The sequence below is a fragment of the Lepus europaeus genome, chromosome 5 (genome assembly GCF_033115175.1).
Source record: "Lepus europaeus isolate LE1 chromosome 5, mLepTim1.pri, whole genome shotgun sequence".
Taxonomy (NCBI): Eukaryota; Metazoa; Chordata; class Mammalia; order Lagomorpha; family Leporidae; genus Lepus; species Lepus europaeus.
The window spans coordinates 44,327,679-44,352,510 of record NC_084831.1 but is presented as its reverse complement, the minus strand read 5'-3'; the positions used below and the strand labels follow the sequence as shown (position 1 = coordinate 44,352,510).

Here is a 24,832-nt window from a genome sequence, read left to right as displayed (position 1 = left end):
TTCACTTTGTCAGGTGCCTGAGCACAGACAGCCTAGCGACCAAACTGAGATAAACTTATGCAACTGTTTTTGTGGTACATTGCTAAACTGCTCCTGGGATTCCATCAGACTGCCGTCATATACAATTTAAAAATGCAGAAACCTCAGGGCCAGCGCTGTGGTGCAGCGGGTTAACGCCCTGGCCTGAAGCAACAGCATCCCATATGGGCAGCAGTTCAAGTCCCAGATGCTCCACTTCCGATCCAGCTCTCTGCTATGGCCTGGGAAAGTAGTGGAAAACGGCCCAGGTTCTTGGGCCCCTGCACACACATGAGAGACCCAGAGGAAGCTCCTGGCTCCTGGCTTCGGATCGGTGCAGCTCCGGCCATTGCAGCCATCTGGGGAGTGAACCAGTGGATGGAAGATCTTTCTCTCTCTCTCTGCTTCTCCTCTGTGTAACTCTTTCAAATAAATAAATGAATCTTTAAAAAAAAAAATGCAGAAACCAAAAGAAATGTGATTTTCATAGAAATCACAGTATCTTATGACTAAAAAGGACTTTTAGAACATCTAATTCAATCTTTACATTTTAAACAGATTTGTTTGCTTGTTTGAAAGGCATAATGACAGAGTGAGATCTTCTATTGGTTAGTTCACTCCCCTCAAAAGCCTACAATAGCCAAGGTTAGGCCAAGGTGAAGCCAAGAGCTGGGAACCATCCGGGTCTCCACATGGGTAGCAGGAACCCAAGCCCTTAGGTCATCATTTGCTGCCTCCCAGGTACATTACCAGGGAGCAGGATTGGAAATAGCTGAGACTCAAAACCAGGCACTCCAATGTGGGATGTGGGCATCACAAACAGCTTAACAGACAGTACCAAAATGGCTACCCCTGTGTAGTATCAATTTTTAGTCTTAAATAAATATAATGTCCCATGCTGAAGAAAAAAGCCCTATGGTTTTGGAACAGCAAAGAATAAAATAAACAATTGGGGCTGGCATTGTAGTGTAGCAGGTTAAGTTGCTACTTTCGACACAAGCATCCCACGCGGGCACCAGTTGAAATCCTGGCTGTTCCACTTATGATCCAGCTAGCTGCTAATGGGCCTGAGAAAAGCAGTGGAAGATGGAACAAATGCTTGTGTCTCTGAACACAAGTGGGAGACCCAGAAGAAGCTCCTGACTCCTGGCTTTGGCCTGGCCCAGCCCAGGCAATTGTGACCACCTGGGGAGTGAACTAGCAGATGTCAGACCTCTCTCTCTCTCTCCTCTCTTTAACTCTGCCTTTCAAATCAATAAAATAAATCTTTAAAATAAATAATTCATTTTCATATTTCATTTGACTTTAAATGTAGTTTTAACAAAATACATGCATTAAAAAAATAAATAAACATGGGGTAGGTGTTTGTCCTAGGGTTTAAGATGCCTGTGTCCCATATGGATCAAATGCCTGGATCTGGCTCCAGCTTCCCATTGATGCAGACCCTCTGAAGCGGAGGTGTTGGCTCAAGTAACTGGGATCCTGCCACATGTTGGAGATCTGGATTGAGTTCTTAGATCATGGCTGCAACCCAGCCCAGTCCTGGTTGTTGTAAGTATTTGTAAATATTTGGGGAGTGAAACAGCAGATGGGAGCTATCTCAAAAAACACATAAAAAATTCAAGTAAGTATTTTGTTAAATTTCCTTCCTAAACCACTAAATACTCTAAATCTCATTCTTTAATTTATGGCCCAAGTGTTTGGACCCCTGCTACCTATGTGAGAGTCTGGGATAACAATGCAGGCTCCAGCCTCTGGCCTTTCCCTGCCCCAGCTATTGCAGCTATTTGGGGACCAAAGCAGTTGGATGATCTCTGTTTCTTCCTCTCTTTCTGTAACTGTGCCATATATATAAATATTAATAATCTTTTTTGCAAAAGTATATGTCTGACTTGCAATTCCAATTACCTTTAAAACTGCAGGCATGATTACCTGCGTTGAAAATGTCTCTGTGAACAGCCTGTAGAGAGCTTCTTTGAAAAAACATGATCTATTCCTGTAGTGGTTCAGTGCTTCGGAAATCTGATTCATATTGGCTCCTCCAGCAACCTGAAATACAAAGACATTGCTAATAGGTTTCACCGTTCATCATTTTTTTCTTTCTTTCTTTCTTTTTTTTTTTTTTTTTTGACAGGCAGAGTGGACAGTGAGAGAGAGACAGAGAGAAAGGTCTTCCTTTTGCTGTTGGTTCACCCTCCAATCGCCACCGCGGTAGGTACGCTGCAGCCGGCGCACGGCAATGATCCGATGGCAGGAGCCAGGTGCTTCTCCTGGTCTCCCATGGGGTGCAGGGCCCAAGCACTTGGGCCATCCTCCACTGCACTCCCTGGCCACAGCAGAGAGCTGGCCTGGAAGAGGGGCAACCGGAACAGGATCGGTGCCCCGACCGGGACTAGAACCCGGTGTGCCGGCGCCGCAAGGCGGAGGATTAGCCTAGTGAGCCGCGGCGCTGGCTCATCATTTTTTTCTTAAAGATTTATTTATTTGAAAGTCATTGTTACAGAGAGGCAGAGGCAGAGAGAGAGAGAGAGAGAGAGAGAGAGAGGTCTTCCAACCGCTGGTTCACTCCCCTGATGGCTGCAATGGCCGGAGCTACACCAATCCAAATCCAAGAGTGAGGAGCTTCTTTTGGGTCTCCCACACAGGTGCAGGTGCATTTGGGCCATCTTCTACTGCTTTCCCAGGCCCTATCAGAGTGCTGGATTGGAAGTGGAGCAGCCAGGACTCGGACTAGTGCCCATATGGGATGCCAGCACTGTAGGTGGTGGCTTTAACTGCTACACCACAGCCAACAGTCCCTCACTGTTAATCTTAAAAAACAAAGACTAATTTTTATTTATTTGAATGGCAGAGAAGGGGAGCAGATGGGGATAGAGACAGAAACATTTATCCACTGGTTAACTCTCCAAATGCACGCAACAGGCAGAATTGGGCCAGTCTGAAGCCAGGAGTTTAGGATACAATCTGGTCTCCCATGTGGGTGGAAGGGACCCTAAGTACTTGAGCCATCCTCTGCTGTTTTCCCAGGCACATAAGCAGAAATGACTCGGACGTGGAGCAGCTGGGCCTGAAAACTGGTGTTCAGATGGAACACAGGTGTTGCCCACAACCTCTGACCTCCCAGTATTCATCTTTGAGTACAGGCTTTTGATTAAAACCACAGCAAAAGATCTGTAACACAGGACACTAGATATATTATGATACATATACACAGTGAAGTACTTTAAAGCCATAACAAAGATGGAAGCATGAGCTGACAGGAGTGACTTATAGAATGTTAAGTAAAAAAACCAAAGTGGGGGCCAGCGCTGTGGTGTAGCAGATAAAGCCACTGCCTGCAGTGCCAGCATCCCATATGGATGCTGGTTCAAGATCCAGCTGCTCCATTTCCAATCCAGTATTCTGCTATGGCCTGGGAAAGCAGTAGAAGTTGGCCCAAGTCCTTGGGCCCCCTGCACCCATGTGGAAGACCTAGAAGTTGCAGGCTCCTGGCTTCGGACTGGTCCAGCTCCAGCAGTTGCGGCCATTTGGGGAGTGAACCAGAGGGTGGAAGACCTCTCTCTCTCTGCCCCTCTAATAAATAAAAATAAAATATTTATAAAGAGAAAAGGCCAAAGCCTAACAGTATATATACCATGCTGCCTTTCATGGAAACAAATACAGGAGCCAAGAATATAAATATGTCTGGTTACTATTTTAACTATATCTTTAGTCTGTAAGAAGAAAAACAATGCAAACAAGATCCATACTTTTCAGTAGGCTTTTGTTTATGCAGTATAGACACACTAATTCTGAAACTACTTTATATAATTGTGGGACGAGCAAAATGTGCTGATGTTGACAGCCAGTGTCCTCACTATAGAGATATATTCACACACTGGTTAAGACAGAAAAATGGTGTGAGGATAAACATTCCAACATAGCACATTAAGTCTGTTTCATATGTAACAATTTACTAGCTCCATCTGCAGGAAGTGCCTTAGAAACAAATATATCCCAACAGGAATAAGCATACCTGGTTCTCAAGTCTTGGTTTCCCACAAAAAGGAATGAGGGCCCTTTAGAGAAATGCCCAATTCCTGCGCAGATGTCGAGGAGATATAGAAAAATTTAGAATACCTTATTGTGCCAGAATGTAAAGAAGTGCTAAAAAAGAATAGTGAGTTGGGAAAATGACAAAGGAGACAGTTTGAAGAAGCTCTCATTGGCCAATCCACGACAATCTGACAATGAAAATAATTAAGGACAGGGCCAGCATTGTGGAGTAGCAAGTAATGCCACTGCAATGCCAGTATCCCATGTGGATGCCGATTCAAATCCCAGTTGCTCCACTTCTGATGCAGCTTCTTGCTAATTCACCTAGGAAAGCAGTAGATGGCCGAAGTGCTTAGGCCCCTGCACCCACCTAGAAGACCTGGAAGAAACTTCTGGCTCCTGGCTTTAGTCTGGCCCAGGTCTAGCCATTGTGGCCATCTGGGGAATGAACCAGCAGATAGATCTCTCTCTTTGTCTTTCCCACTCTAACTGTGCCTTTCAAAAAGATAAATAAATCTTAAAAAAAAAATTAAGGACAGTAATGAATTATAAACTGCCAAAAATAATAGGAACCAACAAATCCACATTGAATACAAGTTAAACAGACGAAGGGGGTTCTTCTCTGATAAAGGCAGATCAGTGCTGAAGTTGTGAAAATCACTTTACAGCCAGCACATGAAACACTGGTTCAGGTATGAGTCATCAATGGATGCTAAATGTACACTGGAAAGTTGGATAAGACCAAGAATTGTTCTCCCAGAAAGCCAACAAAACAAAGTGATCTGTATTCTCTAAAAATATCAATGTCACAAAGGATAGACAAAGAATGAATAGAAGAAATGATCCTGGCCTAAAAAAAATATTTTCTTTTAAGAAAATTGAATTGGGATAATTAACACTGGCACATGCACGCACACACACACACACAAATATATATTTGTGTGTGTGTGTGTATATATATATATATAAATACATTATATAACAGTATGGCACCAATGGTAAATTTCAAAAACATGTGCTCAGAGTACCATGACTTTAGGGAGAATATTCCGGTTCACAGGAAATACAAACTCAAATATCAAGGGACAAAGGGCAACCAACTCTCCAATGACTCAGGAAAAACACAACATGTATATACAGAAAGAGGTACAAAAAACAAATGCAGTAAAATGGTTACAGTTACTAAATTACATGTGAAAAAGTATTTAAAATTGTCAAGTATTACACATACTTAATTCACTCAAGAACTTACACATCATTAGGACTCTAAACAATGGGGAATTGGCGGTATTTAGCTTAAGATGCATGTTTCAGGGCTGGCGCAGTGGCATAGTAGGTTAAAGCCTCTGCCTTTGGCACCAGCATCCCATATGGGTGCCAGTTCCTTTCCCAGCTACCCCTCTTCATATCTAGCTCTCTGTTAATGGCCTGGGAAAGCAGTTGGGCCCCTGGCTTTGGATGGGACCCCCTCCAGCTGTTGCAGCCATTTGGAGAGTGAAATGGTGGATGGAAGACCTCTGTCTTTAACTCTGCCTCTCAAATCAATCACTCAATCTTAAAAAAAAAAAAAAAAAAAAAAGGCTGTTTCCCACATTAGGTTAGCTGGGTTTGAATCCCAGTCCTGGTTCCTGTCTCCAAGTTCCTGCTCATACAGACCCTTTGAGGCAGCACTGAAGGTTCAAGTGCTTCTGCTGGCCAGTGCCGTGGCTTAACAGGCTAATCCTCTGCCTTGCAGCGCTGGCACACCGGGTTCTAGTCCCGGTTGGGGCACCGGATTCTATCCCGGTTGCCCCTCTTCCAGGCCAGCTCTCTGCTGTGGCCCGGGAAGGCAGTGGAGGATGGCCCAAGTGCTTGGGCCCTGCACGCATGGGAGACCAGGAGAAGCACCTGGCTCCTGGCTTCGGATCAGCGCGATGCACCGGCCGCAGTGGCCATTGGAGGGTGAACTAGCGGCAAAAAGGAAGACCTTTCTCTCTGTTTCTCTCTCTCTCTCACTATCCACTCTGTCAAAAAAAAAAAAAAAAAAAAAAAAGTGCTTCTGCCACTTATGTAGGAGACCTGGGTTACATTACTGTCTCTTGATTCTGACCCAGCCTAGCCAGGCCCAACACTAGCCGTCAAAGGCTTTAGGAAAATGAAACAGCAAATAAGAGCTCTCTTTTGGTCTCTTAAATAAATAAAAAATAAAAATGAAAGAACCCTAAACAATGGATAAGCTCCAAAAAATTGGGGCAAGTGTTTGGTTAAGACACTCAAGAATCGCATCAGTGTACCTGGGTTTGATATCTGCTCTAGCTCCTGATAATGCCTCCCTGAGAAACAGTGGATGGCTCAATAATTGAGTTTTGGTCACTCAGATAGGAGACCCAGATAAAGTTCCCAGTTCCCAGTTTTAGCCTAGCCTATTCTAAAGGCTCTGTCTTCTACCTGGCCTACCCTGGTCATTGTGGCTATTTGGAGAATGAACCAGCAGATGGAAGCTCTTTCTCTGAACTGCCTTTCAAATAAATAAATTAAAAAATAATAATAATAAAAAAGGTTGGTGGGGTGGGAGTCACAGGTACAATGAGTTAAGTGGCCACTTAGGACACCTGTATCCCATATCGGAATGCCAGTGTTACTCCACTTCTGATCTAGCTTCCTGTTAATGTACCTGAAAAGGTAACAGATAATAGTCCAAGTAAATGGCGCCCTCCAACTCATTTGAGACCAAAGAGTTCTTGGCTCCCAGCTTAAGCCTGGCACAGGCCCAAGCTGTTGCAGTCATTTGGGGAATGAATCAGTGTTTGCTATCAACCAGCTGGGAAAAAAGGTTGAGCCACAGCAGGACCAAGCAGAAGACCAGACAGCTTCAGCATCAACCTCTCTCTCCTGGATTATCCAGCAACATGGTCCAGTAACAGATGCCACCATAACATCAGTGGATCAACAAGGATTTCCCAGCAAATAAACTGCTGCCTGGCTTTTATTCTCAGTGGTACCCTTTCCATCCATTTAAAAAGCATTAGTTCTATGATGTTCATTCTTATTTTGGGTGTAAGATACAACATGTATTTGTTGTCTTTTAAGGTTTATATGAACTTTTTTTTTTTTTTAAGATTTATTTATTTATTTGAAAGGCAGAGTTAGAGAGAGGTCTTCCATCCACTAGTTCATTCCCCAACTAGCCACAATGGAAGCCAGGAGCTTCTTCTGGGTCTCCCACGCAGGTGCAGGGGTCAAGGACTTGGGCCATCTTCCACTGCTTTTCCACGCCACAGCAGAGAGCTGGATCGGAAGTGGAGCAGCCGGATCTCGAACCGCACCCATATGGGATGCCAGCACTGCAGGTAGCGGCTCTACCCACTATGCTACAGTGTTGGCCCCTATACCAACATTTAAACTTATTCATCTTAATATGAGCAAACTTTTAATTCAACCCAAACAATAAAAACTTAGTATATTTTACATCTGATTTGAAATATATATATATATATATATACACACACACACACATTCATATTAAATAAAAGTTTTGCTAAAAGATATCTTTTAACCTTACCCCACCTTATACTTCACACAGGGCTAGATGAAGACCTTTAAAAGTTCTTAGTACTGGGAAGATTGTGGTTCCTCCCCCTAACCCGAAATGGTATCAGGTAGTGTATATGATGCAGGATTTTAAAAGTAAACTTTTCAAAATGAACTCAACACACACACACACATGTACACACAATCAGCTTACTGCAACAAAATTTCTCATTTTGTTTTGGCATACCTGCTCAGCTAGTATCTCCATTACATGCTTCAGCATGCTACAAGATATCCTAGCACTTGTCCCATGTTACTGCACATACAAAGAGTTTAACTACTAAAATCAGAGCGACTATGTGGCACACTGGGTTAAGCTGCAGATCAGAGTGCTCGTTCAAGTCACAGCATCTCTCCTTCCAATTAAGCTCTCTGCTAATGTAAGTGGGAAAGCAGTGGATGACGGCTCATATATTTGGATCTTTGCCACCCTGACTTCTGGCTTTAGCTTGGCCCAGACCTGGCTGTTACAGCCATTTGGGGAAGGAACCAGTGGATAAACAATCTTTTTCTCTTTTTGCCTCTCTCTCCCTCTGCAAATCTGCCTTTCTTTCTTTTCTTTTTTTTTGGACAGGCAGCGTGTACAGTGAGAGAGAGACAGAGAGAAAGGTCTTCCATTTTCCATTGGTTAACCCTCCAATAGCTGCTGCGGCTGGCGCACTGCGCTGATCCGAAGCCAGGAGCTTCTCCTGGTCTCCCATGTGGGTGCAGGGCCCAAGGACTTGGGCCATTCTCCTCTGCAGTCCCGAGCCACAGCAAAGAGCTGGACTGGAAGAGGGGCAACCGGAACAGAATCCGGCACCCTGACCAGGACTAGAACCCGGTGTGCCAGTGCTGTAGGCGGAGGATTGCCTATTAAGCCACTGCACCGGCCAAATCTGCCTTTCAAATAAATAAAACACAAAAAGGTAACACCATGAAAATCTATAAATCTTAAAAGTTGCTTTTTGTCATAACTTTGTCCTGCCTCAATTACATGCAGCTCTTGAGGTTATGATCACAACTTTCATAATCAAAGACCTGGGTACAGGTTTCAGCTCTATCAATAGTTGGTTCCATGATCGTTGGTAAGGAGCTAACCTCCCTGAGCTTCCACTTATCCATCTGCAAAATGAGAGGATTCTGCCATTGTGATACAGGTATCCCACCACACCAAATAACTGCCTTAACCTGGTGAATTAAAGAAGTAAACAGTGTCTGGGGTCGGCACTGTGGCGTAGCGGGTTAAGACACCGCCTGCAGTGCCGGCATCTCATATGGGTGCTGGTTCAAGACCCAGCTAATCCACTTCTGATCCAGCTCTCTGCTATGGCCTGGGAAAGCAGTAAAAGTCCTTGGGCCCCTGCACTTGCATGGGAGACCCGGAAGAAGCAGCTGGCTCCTGGCTTCGGATCAGAACAGCTCTGTCCGTTGTGGCCACTGGGAGAGTGAACTAGTGGATGGAAGATCTCTCTCTCTCTTTCTCTCTGCAGCTCTATCTTGCAAATAAAATAAATAAATCTTTAAAAAAATTTTTTTTAAAAAAAGAAGTAAACAGCGCGCACAGCATGAGGTCTGGCACAAAGGATATCACCTATAAATGGCTGTAATTTTCATTATCAAGCTCGACTAGAAGACATGGAAGATGCAATTGTATCTTAAAGTTATGTTACCAAAACCTACAATTTAGTAGATGCACAATTATTTATTAAGCTCCTTAAGGATTTCTTATGTTTTTATAAACCTCACACCTAACAGATTCTGATGCACAGCAAGAGCTTAATAATGTTCTGACAAATGAAACAAAACTTATTTTAGTTAAGAACAAACCCTCAAGCCTTGCTTTGTGGTAAAGAAGTCAGAATAACCAGCATCCGTAGCCAACAGTCCCAAGAAACACATTGCAGGCCGCTGCCGTACAAACAATTCTACAGCTCCATCAGTGATGTGACTGCCCCCAGAAATATCCAGGGATACAACATTAGGCAGGATATCGTTCTGCTGTAGCAAATGAAAAGCTAAATCAGACTTGAGTTGTCTATGATCAGAAATATCGAGGTGAAGCAGACAATTGAGTTTACTAATGACTGAAATAACTTGTGGTCCAGTCATGGTCAGGCATTTCAGATAATGCATGCTGAGAAATTTCAGATGATCCTTACAGGTAAGGAGTGCAGAAATGTCAGTGACCAGAGTATTGGAGATATCCAAGCTTTCCAGTTTCGGTAACTGACAAATACTAGCCAGGTCTTCATTATGAAGATCAACACTGACAACACTTAAAATGCGAAGACCAGTGAGCTGACCAAAGAACAGTCTTGAATCTTGAGGGATACTTGCTGAGCCCAAGAAGAGATTCTGTAGGTTTTGCTGGATCCAGCTATTGCTGCAAAGTCCACTTAAAATATCGGGGATTGAGAGGGCACATTCTACTTCAGTAGCATCCAGTTCAGTGAGCTTATGATGGCAGAAGGCTTTTATGAAAGCAGCTGCAGAGATTTTAGCTTTCTGGATATTGACCAGCTTCAGTTTCATCTGGCTGCCTCGGAAAATGCTTGCTGTTCTATCATTCAGCTTGCCTATAAGAGAACCAGAACCAGCTTGGTATGATATCACAATTTCATGTCTTTCCAGGGTGCAATGTGGCAATCAATTATGACACATGCTAATAATAGTAAGAATGACTACATTTATTGCTTACTCTGTGCCAGGCACTTTTCTAAATCTTTTATCTCATTACTCTTTGTACCAACATTACAAAAGTATTATTATTTTATTATTATATAGGTGAGGAAACTAAAGCTTGAGGTTAAGTAACTTGCCCAAGGTAAACATATATGGCAGAATCAGGAATCAAATCCAGTTTTATCTACAGTCACTTTGAACAAAATAAAACAAGTAGATAGTACAGGATACACCACTGACCACTTTTTAAAGAGACTCTTTCATCCCAAAGGCAGAGTGACAGAGAGGGAAATCTTTCATTCTCATTCATTGGTTCACTCCCCAGATGCCTGCATCAGCCAGGGATAGGCCATGCCGAAGCCAAAAAATCCATCTGGGTCTCCCACATAGGCAGCAGGAGTACTTGGGCCATCATCCACTGCCTCAAGTACATCCGCAGAAAACTGGATCAGGAGTTGGAATAACTAGAACTTGATTTGGCATTGGGATACAGGACCCAGGTGTCCCAAGAAGCATCACAATGCCTGAACCTTGACTATTTTTACTTATTTGAAAGGCAGAGAGAGAAAAAGAGGTCTCCCATCCACTGGCTCACTCCAAAATGCCCTCAATAGCCAAGACTGGGCCACAGGGAACCCAAGAGCAGGGAACTCACTCCAGGTCTTCCACATGGGCAGAAGAGATCCCTCCTGCCTCCCAGTGGGTGCATTACTAGCAAATGCTGGAATCTAGAGTCTCGGTGCTCCAATATGGGATGTGGCATCTCAACTACTAGGTCAAATACCTGCCCCAAATGGTAACTCTCTGCCTCTAACTTTCAAGTAAATAAACACATAATCTTTTTTAAAAAAAGAAATTTATGCTAAAATTTTTAACTGCAAAGTTGTCCCCAACTATATTTACAATTAAAATAATATCTGGGACTTACTTCAAAATAGAAGGAGTAGGGCAGGGAGCATGTGGAGGTTGGATAAAAACAAGATTGGCTATGACCTGTTCATTATTGAAGCTAGATATATAGAGGCTTAGTTTCTCTAGTTTTATATATTTAAAATTTAAAAGAAAAAAAACCTTACTGTGAGATAATAAGGTATAAAAAAAAAAAAGCTGCCTTTCTTCCAGATTATATATTTATCCTGAAAAACAATGAATGTTCCATAAATTAAAGCCACAGAACAGAATAGAATTCATCTTCATCAACTTAATTCCTCTGAAAATTTGATGGGTAATTTATAGAGACTCAATATAACACTTCTACAAACATATTTGTAAGAAATTTGCCCTGGCTGGCGCCGTGGCTCAACAGGCTAATCCTCCGCCTTGCGGCGCCGGCACACCGGGTTCTAGTCCCGGTCGGGGCACCGGATCCTGTCCTGGTTGCCCCTCTTCCAGGCCAGCTCTCTGCTGTGGCTAGGGAGTGCAGTGGAGGATGGCCCAAGTCCTTGGGTCCTGCACCCCATGGGAGACCAGAAGCACCTGGCTCCTGCCATCGGAACAGCGCGGTGCGCCGGCCGCAGCGCGCTACCGCGGCGGCCATTGGAGGGTGAACCAATGGCAAAAGGAAGACCTTTCTCTCTGTCTCTCTCTCTCACTGTCCACTCTGCCTGTCAAAAAAAAAGAAATTTGCCCTGAATCTCATGTTTATCAGTCATCTAATACAATTCTGGCTATATAGTTTAACATGTTAAATTAAGTCAGGGGTGGGGGACCATTTTTATGCGAAGGTCCATTTGGATATGGGCCGTACAAAATGACCTACTTAAATATTAGCCTGCTATACAGTTACTGAATTTCAAGCCCTACCTGTGGCTGTCTTAACAGCCTGTGGCTAGACGTTCCCTACCCCTGAATTACGGGAACACATTAAAGCCGGGTTTAAGAAGCCAATATTGTGACAATAGAACCCTATATGGGTGCCAGTTTGGGTCCTGGTTGCTTCACTTCTGATCCAGCTCCCCACTAACAGCTTGGGAAAAGCAGTGGAAGACAGCCCAAGTGTCTGGGCCCCTGTCACTCACATGGGAGATCCAGATGAAGCTCCTGGCTCCTAGCTTCAGTCTGGCCCAGCCCCAGCTGTTGTGGCCATCTGAGGAGTAAGCCAGAGATCTCCTTCTCCCTCTCCCTCTGTAACTCTGACTTTCAAAATAAATTTTCTTAAAAATTATAGGGTTGGGTGTTTAGCCTAGTAGTTAAGATGCCCAGTTAAGATGCCTGCATTCCACATCAATGTATCCAAGTCTGATACCCAGCTCCAGTTCCTAATTCCAGTGTTGAAGGCTCAAGTGGCTGGCTTCCTACCACCCATTTCCAGCTTTGCCCTGGTTCAGCCCTGGCTATGTGCGTATTTGGGAAGTGAATCAGTGAATTAAGAGCTGTCTCTCTACCTACATCTCAAAAATAAGTAAGTAAATAAAGAAAGAATTTTAAGACAGAAGGATGGAAGAAAGGAAGGAACTTCAAGAGCAGATTATTCAGAAAACCTTATTACCATGCCAAGTCATCAACCCAAGGAACTGATCAGCTATTTCCTGAGGAAAACTCCAAGGCTCCGGAAGGCACAGTGTTCCATCAGGTCTTTCAGAACACAACTTCTCCAAGTTGGCAATCAGGAATTTCAGGCAGATGGTCACCAAAGAGTAGGGAGACGCCTCCTCCTAGCAAACAAATCCCAAACACATTTTGTTAGAATCCATCTACAAAACTTCACCATCAAGGTGGTCATGCCATACATGTCCTATGCCTCTAATAATTGATAGGTAATGAAATCACCTTCAGTTCTTAACAGAAGATTCTATTTCCCATTATACTGTTTAAAAATAACGTTCTCTCAACACTTGATTGTCTATTTTGTGCCAGCTACTAAAAATACAAAAAAGCAGATAAGACATAATTTCAGGGGCCAGCGCTGTGGCACAGCGGGTAAAGTGCTACGCCCACAGCTGTTGTGACACCTGCGTAGCAAAATGTTGTGGCGTTGGGGGTCTACGGCTGCAGGGTCGAGGTTAGAGCGGTTCCTGTGCAGCCAACGGTCGTAAAGACCCTCGGCTCACGTAATAAGAAGTGGAAGACACGTTTTGCTGCTGGTTAATGAAGCAATGTGTCCCAGCATTGATAATGATTTTATTATGCATGATTTACTTGCTTTATTTGTACTTAGTAGTTATGCCGCATAGTGCGTCAGGACAAGTGCACCATGATTAGAAACAAGGGAATCAAATAGTGCCAATAAGCATTTCACAAGAATTAACAAAAAACACTTTAGACTTTGGCCCACCAGTCATTAGGGCTATTTACGAGGAGGCATTAAACATTGACAAAAAACAGCACACCCTAGACAAGATAAAACAAAGGGAGCTGATGTGTGAGTTTTAGGGAGCTGAGGTGTGATTTAGATTCCGGGTTATCAGAAGGTTTAGGCAACATGGGGATGGGAAAGCTACATTCAATCTTACTTAGGTGATGTATGGGACTTGGGCTAACAAGCACCACCATCTGATAACTCCCCTGTCCCCAGTTCTCATAATAAGAGGTTAACTAGTAACCCGACCTTTACCTTTTCTGTTCCTAAAAGTAGGTCTGCGAACCATCACCACAATGTCTCCCTGTGTCCCTTGTAAAGTTAATCATGTAACCCCATTAACCTTAACAAGTTTTTGTAATCTTGGAATTTCTTTTGTCTTCAGCAATGTAGGCTTCCCTATATAAACTCTGGTTTCCTCGCTAATAAATTGCAGCAGCATACTCATAACGTGTGTGTCTGTCTGTCATTTCCCCGCCGATTCCTGATTCTCCTGGGCCTTCGCCCTCGTTCTCCCTCGGTCTGTGTCTCCGCGAGAGCCGGTCCGCGGCAGTAAAGCTGCTGCCTGTAATGCCAGCATCCCATATGAGCACCAGTTTGAGACCTTGCTGCACTTCATTGGCTTCCACACCACTTTCAACTCAAAGTTCTCTCCATTGTCCAAAATGTAAATGACTCCCTGACAAACATGCAACTCCTTTTCACTGTTTTGTCTCCAGAAAAAAATCGCACCTCTGAAAGAACGCCACACAATCCAAGTTTCTCTTTATTGAAAAGCAGAATTAGAGAGACAGTTTCCCGCCCACTAGCTTAGTCCTCAGATTCCCAAAATGGTCAGAACTGGGTTAGGCTGAAGCCAGGAGCTGGAACGCAATCCAGATCTTGCATGTGGATAGCAGGGACCCAACTACTTGAGTCTTCACCAGTTGACTCCAGGGTCTACAGTAGCAGCAAACAAGAATAAGGACTTGAACCCAAGTACTCCAATATGGAATAGGGGTATCCCAAGTTGTGTCTCAACTGCTAGGTCAAACATACACTCTAATCCACATTTTTAAAGACAAATTCCAGCAGCTAAGCATCTATGGAAAAGCAGTCACACAACATAATATTAACTTCAAATTGCTCAAAGTAGCTAGAAATCCTACATAGTCTCCTTATGGAATCTCCCATTATCTGGCAAGCCATGTTCATACCTTCTAACAATTTCTCCTCTTGAAATTAATAATTACAGGGTATACTGTAACATTTGATAATTGTATGCAATATGTAATGATCATATCAGGGTAACTAGCATTTCCCTGGCTTAAATAGCTATCGTTTCTTTGCGTTAGAAAGCTTTAAACTTCTTTCCTAGCTCTTTATAATGAACCATTGTAAACTAGTCACCATCCTGTTCAGATCAGAATTTATTTCTCTTATGTAATCTAATTCTATTTTGAGATCCCCTATGAAGCCTCCTCCTTCCCCTTACTATTCTCTGTTGGCCACTACTCTACTCTATCTGCATGAAATAAAATTGCATAAGAACAGGTGCTATTTTTGTTTCAATGCCTGGCTTATTATCCAACATGACATCCCCAGTTGTACCTAGGTTGCTACAAATGACAAGATTTTAATTGTTTTTCATGGCTGAAAAATGTTCCATTGGCTATATATAGTAAATTTTCATTATTTACTAATTATCAATGGAAACCTCAGTTGATTCCACCTCAACTACTGTAATAGTGCTGCAATAAACATGAAAATAATACACAAAAGATTTATTTATTTTGAAAGAGTTACAGGGAGAAAGGGAGAGGGAGAGAGAGGGAGAGAGAGAGAGAGAGAGAGAGTGTCTATTCACTAGTTCATTCCCTAGATATCCACAATGGCCAGCGCTGGGCCAGGCTGAAGCCAGGAGCCAAGAGCTTTACCCAGTGTCCCATGTGACTGGCAGGAGCTAACATTGGGCCATTTTGTGCTGCTTTACCCAGATCATTAGCAGGGAGCTAGATTGGAAATGAAGCAGCCAGGACACAAATGAGTGCATATATGGGATATCGGCATTGCAGGTGGTGGCTTTACCCACTACACAGCACCCAGATTTCATTTCCTTTGGATGTACAAAATACTTCAAAAAGTTTGTGGTACAGTGGAATGAACAGATAAGTTTGCTTGGTTCAAAAAAATTTTGAGGAACCGGCGCCGTGTCTCACTTGGTTAAAACTCTGCCTACAGCATCGGCATCCCATATGGGCGCCGGGTTCTAGTCCCGGTTGCTCTTTTTCCAGTCCAGCTCTCTGCTGTGGCCCAGGAGGGCAGTGGAGGATGGCCCAAGTGCTTGGGCCCCTGCATCCACATGGGAGACCAGGAAGAAGCTCCTGGCTTCAGATCGGCGCAGCTCCGGCCATAGCGGCCATTTGGGGGCTGAACCAATGGAAGGAAGACCTTTCTGTCTCTCTCTCTAACTCCATCAAATAAAAAAAAAATTTGAAATCTATGCATAGTTTTTTATAATATTCATATCATTCATATTGACTGAATTAACTGGAAAACAGAGAGGGAGAAATATTCCATCCACTGCTTCCTTCCTCAAATAGCCACAAAAGCTGAGGTTAGGCCAGGCCAAAGTCAGGAGCCAGGCTGGGTCTTTCACGGATATGTTAGGGACGCAAGTACTCCATCACCCCTTGCTCCCAGGAGCATTAGCAGGTACTGTAATATAGGATGTAGGAGTCTGAGACAGCAGCTTCACCCATGATGCCACAATACCTGCCTGTTTTGGCTTTTGTTGCCTATACTTTTAGGGTCTTACCCACAGTCTGTAACAACGCCTTAAACTGTCTCCCATGTTTTCTTATAGTATCAGTGTGATATTTAGGTATTTGATTCATATTCCCCCAGCTGCTGTACACATTTAAGGAGAAAACTAGCACTTGCAAGCACTGTTTGTCATTCTTTTTTTTAATTTTTTTATTTTTATTATTATTATTATTATTTTTTAAATTTTTTGACAGGCAGAGTGGACAGTGAGAGAGAGACAGAGAGAAAGGTCTTCCTTTTTGCCGTTGGTTCACCCTCCAATGGCCGCCGCGGCTGGCGCGCTGCGGCCTGTGCACCGCGCTTATCCAAAGCCAGGAGCCAGGTGCCTCTCCTGGTCTCCCATGGGTGCAGGGCCCAAGCACTTGGGCCATCCTCCACTGCCTTCCCGGGCCATAGCAGAGAGCTGGCCTGGAAGAGGGGCAACCGGGACAGAATCCGGTGCCCCGACCGGGACTAGAACCAACCATGTGGGAGACCCGGAAAAAGCTCCTGGCTCCTGATCGGTGGTCCGATCGGCGTAGCTCCAGCCATTGCAGCCATTTGGGGAGTGAACCAGTGGAAAGAAGACCGTTCTCTCTGTCTCTCCCTCTCACTGTCTATAACTCTACCTCTCAAACAAACCAAAAAAAAAAGCAGATTGTCAAGCTGGATTTACAAAAGCAAGATTGTTATTTACAAGTAATGTACAAAAACAATAATCATAAGTAACCCAGAGAGGCTATATTGACGTGAAAAAAAAAAGGGGGACTTCAGAGCAATATTTGCCAGAGATAAACAGACATTGCAAAATGATAAAAGGGTTAATTCATCAAGAATTTACATTCTCAAAAGAAAAATTAAGATTCCTAAGTGTATATGCACCTACTTAATATCTACAAAATTCATGAAACAAAAATTGGAAGGATAAAAAGAAATCTACTATTAGAATAGGAAATTAACACTTCTCAGGAATTTATAAAAACAAGTAGAGAGTGCTACAATAAACAATCCTAAAATATCAGAAAACAGAAACAAAGAAATCAAGTAGATGGAAAATGGATAATTAAGATAGTATTAATCAAACTTGACCTGACACTCAGAGTATGTATGTTCCAAAATGCATGAGCATTCATCATTGAGTCACAACTCAATAAATATAAAAGGATTATAACCAGAGTATGATTTCTGAAAATACATTAGATATATATGTAGACTATGCACTCTGAAATTAGGTCATGGTTCAAAGAAACACAATAGAAATTACAAATTTTTCTGAATAACATATCAAACCATAGCTAACCAAAATAATGCTAGAGGAAATGTGTAAGTCTAAATGTTTACATTAGAGAATAATGACATATTCACCCTCCCCTCCCCCCATTAAAGGGATGCTGGTGATGAAAAAATAAAGAATGGCATAAAATTAATGCCCCAACTTTCAACCATAAAAGAATAAAAATAAAATTAAGCAAAGGAAAAATAAAGGAAATTCTGAAGATACAAACAGAAATCAATGAAAGTAAACATGCATCATGGATATACAGCCACAAACAAAAGTTGAATGTCTGAAAAGATACATTACTGTTTCTAAATCATTAGATATAATGACCAAAAGGGAAATGCATTGAAAGGATGATAAAGGAATCCATGAGCAATTTTAATTTTACATCAATAAATTTGATAATTTGTTACAGAAACCAACTATCTGTTTATCAAGTGCATATACAAATACAAATTTTATGACTTCTTGACCTCTTTAAAAACATAAGATATGAATAGCCCATAATACCTAAATTTTTCTCCCAGAAAAGCACATCAAACTTTCCAGGGGTCGGCACTGTGGAGTAGGGAATAAAGCTGCCGCTTGCAGCACCAGTATCCCATATGCTATGGCCTAGGAAAACAGTGGAAGATGGCCCAAGTCCTTGGGTCCCTGCACCAGCATAAGAGACCTGGAAGAAACTCCTGATTACTGGCTTTGGATCAGCTCAGCTCTGGCCGTTGGAGTCATCTAGGGAGTGAACCAGGAGATGGAAGACCTCTCTCTCTGGCTCTACCTCTCTGTAACTTTGTCTTTCAAATAAATAAAAAAAGAGGAAACTTTCCAAAGAAAAGTCTCGGATGGCTTCACTAGTGAATTCTATTAAATATTAAGGTAAGAAATAATATGAGTTCCACAGTCATAAAATAAAAGAGGAAGACTTCCCACTTCATTTTTTAAGGCTAGGTATAATATTTCTAGAACAATATCCCTGATAAACACAAAAATATTCAATAAAATATTAGCAAACAAAATCCTGTGATATAAACAATGACACATCATGACCAAGTGCAGTTTATTCCTAAAATAAAGTTAAATTCATAATGAACCTAACAAAAAATTAACATTAACAAAATAAAGGCAATATATATTTATTACAAACTCCCCCAAAAAAGCATTTAACAAAATTCAACACACATTCATAATCTTAAAAAACTCTGACAAACGAGGAATAGAAGGAAACTTACTTGTTAAGTTGATAAATACCATCTATCAAAACTACAACCAATTCATATATCTACAACACTGGAAAGTTGACTATACCATTTTTCCATAATACTCTAAAAAGGTTCTTGAAAATACACTTTTATAATTATTAAAAAGGTATTAAAAAGCATAAGCTGAGAAAGAACTAGTAAAATTGTTTTTAGTTGCAGATGATGTTTGTTGAGAAATATCACAAGAAATCTACAAAAAGCTAGGGAAAATTGGAATTAGCAAAACTATAAGATACAAGAACAATGTGCAAAAATAGGTTTTTATTTATTTCATATTTATATGAAGTCTTACAATTTTGACAGTATCAAAAACAGGGATAAATTTAACAAAATACATAAGAAACTTTCACACTTAAAATTATGAAGCGTTAGGAAACACTGTTGAGACAAAATTTAAGACAACATAAATGAATGCAGATAAGTGTATTTATACATCTCCTAGGGGAAATAGTACTCATGCATTACTTATATGATTAAAATAATTAATAATATCGTATAAAGGAAAAAGTGTTATTCTACGGAACCAGAGAGAGAAAACGGGTTGATAAACGATCATTTCGTTAAGACATCTTGTATCTCGACTCCCAGCAGTACTCGAGACACCGTGAGTCCAATGCACACCCAAAACCCCCGCTTTTGCGTTAACCTACACTTTACCGACTATACCGCAGCTTTTGCAAGGGGACAGGCTGTGTCTCTGGAGGCACAAAAGCCGTCCGACCGGACGTTAGCATACACCGCACAACCTCACCCCGGTATTCCCTCGGTCCTAATTAATCTCGGAGCTGAGCCTTCGCCCCAGGATTTTGAGTTCTTAGAGGGTGGTCCTGGGGCCAGGCTGAAAGCGGAGTCGGGATCGGAGCAGCGGAAGCCAAGTTCAGAACCGCCAGCCTTCCCACCGCGGAGACCACTCCAGAAACGCGGTAGTTCACGCACAGCAGGCGCTAGGCACACCTAGCTGGGGCCCGCATTTCTCAGGGCTCGGTTTTTGGACATTCGGGGAGGGGGGAGGGGAACGCTCGGAGTCGAAGGAGTCTCCGCTTTCGGGGTTCCAGTGCCCCCCTGCAGACCCCCGGGATGGCCCGGGTCCCCGAGTCACGCCCTGTCCCCCCTGGGAGCGTCGCAGCCCGCAGCGTCTGGGGATTCAGCTCAGGACCGCGGCTCCACCGCGGACCGGGTCGGGCGCCGGGAGCAGCGCCCACGTCTACGCTCCCACCACCCGGCTTAGCGCTGAGGTGAGAGTCGGGGAGCCGGGCCTCGGGGGACAGAGCGTGCCCGCTCTCCGCCACGCAGTGCCCCGCGGCGGCTTCACTCCCGCGCGGCCGGCCGACGTCCCCGGCAAGGGCCGGGGCCGCATCCCCGACACCTCGACAGCTCGCCGCGTTTTCGCCTCAGGCTGGCGTCGCGCCCGTCCCCGCGGCTCACCTGCGCCACGCTGCAGCCCAGGGCATCCTTCTGGGCGTCGGGAAGGACGATGTTCCGGGGCGAGCGGCCCGGGTGCAAGAAGTGAACCATGGTGACGCCGGCCCGCGCGCGCCCCGGGGACACACAGCGGACAGCGGACGGCGGCCTGGGCCCGGGCCTGGAACCCGCACTCGGGCTGGCGTCGGCCGGCGCCCGGAGGCTGCTGAGAGGCGGCGGCGGCGACGACCCGGGAAGTCGCGCGCGAGAGGCTGGCGCCGGGCCGCGCCTCAGGGGCTTTTTGAAAGGCCCGGCGCGGCGCCGCTCCGCCCCCGGCCCCGCCCCGGCAGGGCCTCCTCAGCCCCCGTCGGGCCGGGCGTTGTGGCGGCCCCGGGCGGCCCAGGGCGGACCCGCCTCCCGCCCGCGACGGCCGGCTCCCTCACGCCCGCTCCGCGCGGTGCGTGCGCACCGTCGTGGCCCCGTCTCGGTGGCCCCGTGGAGCTGGTGACTGGCATGGACGTGTTCGGTGGCTTTACTATGTTTGTCAAACACCCTGCCCCTGAGGCCCGCGGCACCTGCCGGAGCGGCCCGCGCCGGCTCAGCGCCTGGGGAAGCGGGATACATCAAATGCGGACACCACTTCTGCCCTGGTGAGTACGCAACGCCAATCCAGAACCTTCGCAAGGATCTTAAGGGGGAAAAAAAAGTCTTTTATCTTTTACCTGGATAGTACCAAGAAGGCCTTTATCACCCGTTCCAAGCAGTCACGGCGTGAACACACCTTAGCTCATTGGGAGAAACCGCCTTGGAAAAGAAGTTCTTCGGCATCTGAGCCTTGGAATGTGCGCCCTGGCCTGCAGTAGCTCAGCCCTTTCCTCGTTTGGGGACTCCAGGCAGGAGTCCCGTTTCTCGGACGTCTAAAGGGATGAGAATGCTTTGTCCAGCCGTGTTATAACATAATGTCCGTAAAACACATCACAATGGCTTGTAATAGGACGTCTTGATAAGTGGTTTCAAATGTTAAAATTATTGTTCAAGTACAAATAACTTCGTAAAACGCTTTCCTTTCCCAATTACTCTTTTATTTAACTTTCTTACCAAAAAAAAGAAAGAAAGAGAGAAAAAATCCTGGGCAGTAGTTATCCCCATTAACCACAAGGAAATGGAGAGGTTTATTAGACGAGTTAAATTTAAGTTTTCTAACTGCAAGACCAGTCATTATGCTTTTGTTAAGTGAGCTGTTTCATGTCCTCTATCCTCAAACTTGGAACATCTCTTCCCTCACTCCTACACTCAACTTTCCCCTTTCACTGAGGGAAAAAACGAAAAACAACAGCAACTGAAAAAGCACATCCCGAGCTCTCAGCCTCTGCCTGTGTTCCCTCCCTGCCTTGCATTCCCTCCTCTTTGAACTCTTACCTGAGGCCACGGTGTGAACTGATTCCATCCAGCAATGTCCTTTTTTTGCTCCTGCATTATCTATTTTCCTCTTCTTTCTTAGATCACTCCCACCGGCACACTCCTTTATGTAAGCTGATACTTCTCCCATAATAATAAAAAATAATAAAGAATACTTTTTGAACTCAGTTGCTCTCTTCAGGTATTGTCCCACATCACTTGGCACCTTTACAGTGAAACTTCTCCGAAATGTGGTCTGTGCTTGCCATCTCCAATTCTTCTACCTTTAGAATTTTTAAAAATATATATATATTTATTTATTTATTTGAAAGGCAGAGTTACAGAGGCAGAGAGAGAAATCGATCTTCCAATCCACTGGTTTATTCCCCAAATGCCTGGGGCTGGGCCCATCCAAAGCCAGAAGCCTGGAGCTTTTTCCAGGTCTCCCATACCACCTCCTGCAGTGCCAGCATCCCAAATGAGCAATGGTTCAAGCCCTGGCTGCTCCTCTTCTGATCCAGCTCTCTGCTATTGCCTGGGAAAGCAATAAAAGATAGCCCTAGTTTTTGGGCCCCTGCACCCGCGTGGGAGACCCAGAAGAAACTCCTGGCTCCTGACTTTAGCTCGGTGCAGCTCCAGCCGTTGCGGCCAATTGGAGAGTGAACCAGCGGATGGAAGACCTCACTATCTCTGCCCCTCCTTCTCTCTCTGTGTAACTCTGACTTTCAAATAAGTAAATAAATCTTTAAAAAGTAAAAAAAAAAAAATCTAGGTGCCAATATATTCCTATTTTTTTAAATAAAAATTTATTTATTTATTTATTTATTTGAAAGGCAGAGTTACAAAGAGAGGAAAGAGAGACAGAGATCTATCTGCTGGTTAACTCCCCAAATAACTGCAACAGCCAGGGCTGAGCCAAGCCAAAGCCAGGAGCCTGGAACTCCATTCAGTCTGTCATATGGGTGCAGGGGCCCAAGTACTTGGGCCATCTTCCCAAGAGGCATTAGCTTTCCCAGGGGCATTAGCAGGGAGCTGGATCAGAAGGGGAGCAGCCAGGATTCAAACTGATGCCTATATGGGATACCTGCGTTGCAGGAGGCAGCTTAACCTACTGCACCACAATGCTAGTCCAAATGTATTGTTCTTTAATATATTTACACTACCCCTCACTTTTGAACTTCTGATTCATATATCTAACATATTCAACATATTAGCTATATAATATATACAACATATGCAAGCATATTACATATATGACTTCCCTATTTTTAAGATTTATTTATTTGGACTGGCATTGTGGCATAACAGGTTAAGACTCCACTTGCTATGCTGGCATCCAGCATCCTTATTAGAGTTCTGTTTTGAGTCCTGGTTGCTCCACTTCAATCCAGCTTCCTGCTAATGTGATTGGGAAGGCAGAGGAAGATGGCCCAAATATTTGGACCCCTGCCACCCATGTGGGAGACCAGGAAGGAGTTTGTGGTTCCTGGCTTCTGCGTGACCCAGACTTGGCTGTTGCAGCTATTTGGGGAATAAACTAGTGGATGTAAGATCAATCTCTCCCTTTCTCTTCTCTGTATCTCTTCCTGCATCACTCTGCCTTTCAAATAAATAAGTAAAATTTTTTAAAAAAATTAAAAACTGGTCTTAAGTAATAATTTAAACTTATCTGTCCCCTCTCTGCATAAAACCCACCAGTAGCTTCCCTTGTCACGCAGAATAAAATAGCCAGAGGATGGTGCACTCCAAGAATAGACATCATCTGTTCCCCGAAGCCCTACTTCTCTCACCTCATCTTCTGCCATACCCCTTTGTTCACACCACTCTGCACATTTGGGCTCCTGGCTGTCCTCATGGTCGTCTCTTTTCAGCAATGCGTATGGCTGGTTTTTTCACATTTTCATTCAAACTTTGCCTTATCAGTAAGGACTTCCCCAACTTAAATACCTTATATAGCAACCTTCACCACCATCACCATACCCTCCCCATATTAGTTGTCACTCTTATTCTGCTTTCCAGCTTATTACTGTTTGTCATGCTATTTGTTTATTTCAGCATTTTTTCTGCTTCTGCTACTAGGAAAAAAAACGTCAGCCACAGGAGAGCAAGAACTTAGTTTTGTTGTAATACACGGGCCTAAATCAGCATCTAACTTATGGAAGATGGCCATTAATACAAGAATGTTTTCAAACAAGGTTTATTTGTTTAAAATGTTAAAATGATACCTTGATTTAAAAAAAATGTGTTGAAAACAGTGAATGAAATGGCTACTTGGAAAAAAATGACTGTAGCTGTCAAGGTTGGTACCTGCGTTAAATTAGAGACAAGGTTGCACCTATTTAAGGAAGGGCAAGTTGTGGCAGAGCTGTCCATTACTTCTTCCCAGGGTCCTGACCATCCTTCCCCTATCTGTTCCTCAGTCTTCCACTTCAGTCTAACATTTGCTCAGGATCTGATCTATGCTGCTGATGGATCTGTTTCCAGATGCATCCCTTTGAATCCTTGACCCATTTTGCTAGTGCTTTATCTGAAACACAATCTGATCACCTTTCTCTCCTGTTTAAAACACTTTTATGGCTCCCCACCATCCTCAGAATGAAATCCGGACTCCTTAGGTTGGTTTAATGTGGTCATTCATGGTCCGGCCCCTCAGTACCTCTGTAGCTTTAAACGAGCAGTATTTCCTCTGACCATTGTATACTGAAATTGTTTCTGTTTTAGAAGTGTATTTTTGCACATTCATGTTGTCCACTCTGCCTCCCCTTAGTACCTAATTTCTATTAGTCCTTCAGGTCTCATTTAGTTGTCACTTCCAGAAATCCGTCACTGTCACGCCCTACTCTGAACGGGGTGGGGAAGGGTAGTACAGGCACACACAGGTAAGTTGGGAAGTTTAAGGAAATAAAATTAAGAACCAATAGTCAAGATCTCTATGGATTTAAGAACTTTGTAAAATTTCTCAAACTTTGGTGCCATGAAGTATAGGGAATGATCCTAGAATTTCATGTCAGAAAAGACTGGTGTGAACCAGTGAACAGTGGAGTAGGGTACCAGACGAGAGGATCTTTATCATTTTCTGAATTCCTCCCTTCCCTTGCCTAATGTGCTCAAGAGACTTTCTAGGAA

The 24,832-nt window shown here is 43.8% G+C and overlaps 1 protein-coding gene across 1 annotated transcript in view; it reads right to left on the bottom strand.

Moving 5' to 3' along the window:
• Nucleotides 1-20,422, bottom strand: part of ZYG11A (zyg-11 family member A, cell cycle regulator) — a 38,187-nt gene extending 17,765 nt beyond the window's left edge. Inside the window, exons 1-4 of the mRNA XM_062193342.1 lie at nucleotides 20,333-20,422; nucleotides 12,776-12,941; nucleotides 9,433-10,181; nucleotides 1,927-2,067 (exon numbers count right to left, since the gene is read on the bottom strand). Of these exons, the coding sequence (XP_062049326.1) occupies nucleotides 1,927-2,067; nucleotides 9,433-10,181; nucleotides 12,776-12,941; nucleotides 20,333-20,422 (1,146 nt within the window). The remainder of the gene's footprint in view (nucleotides 1-1,926; nucleotides 2,068-9,432; nucleotides 10,182-12,775; nucleotides 12,942-20,332) is intronic.
• Nucleotides 20,423-24,832: the final 4,410 nt, after the last annotated feature.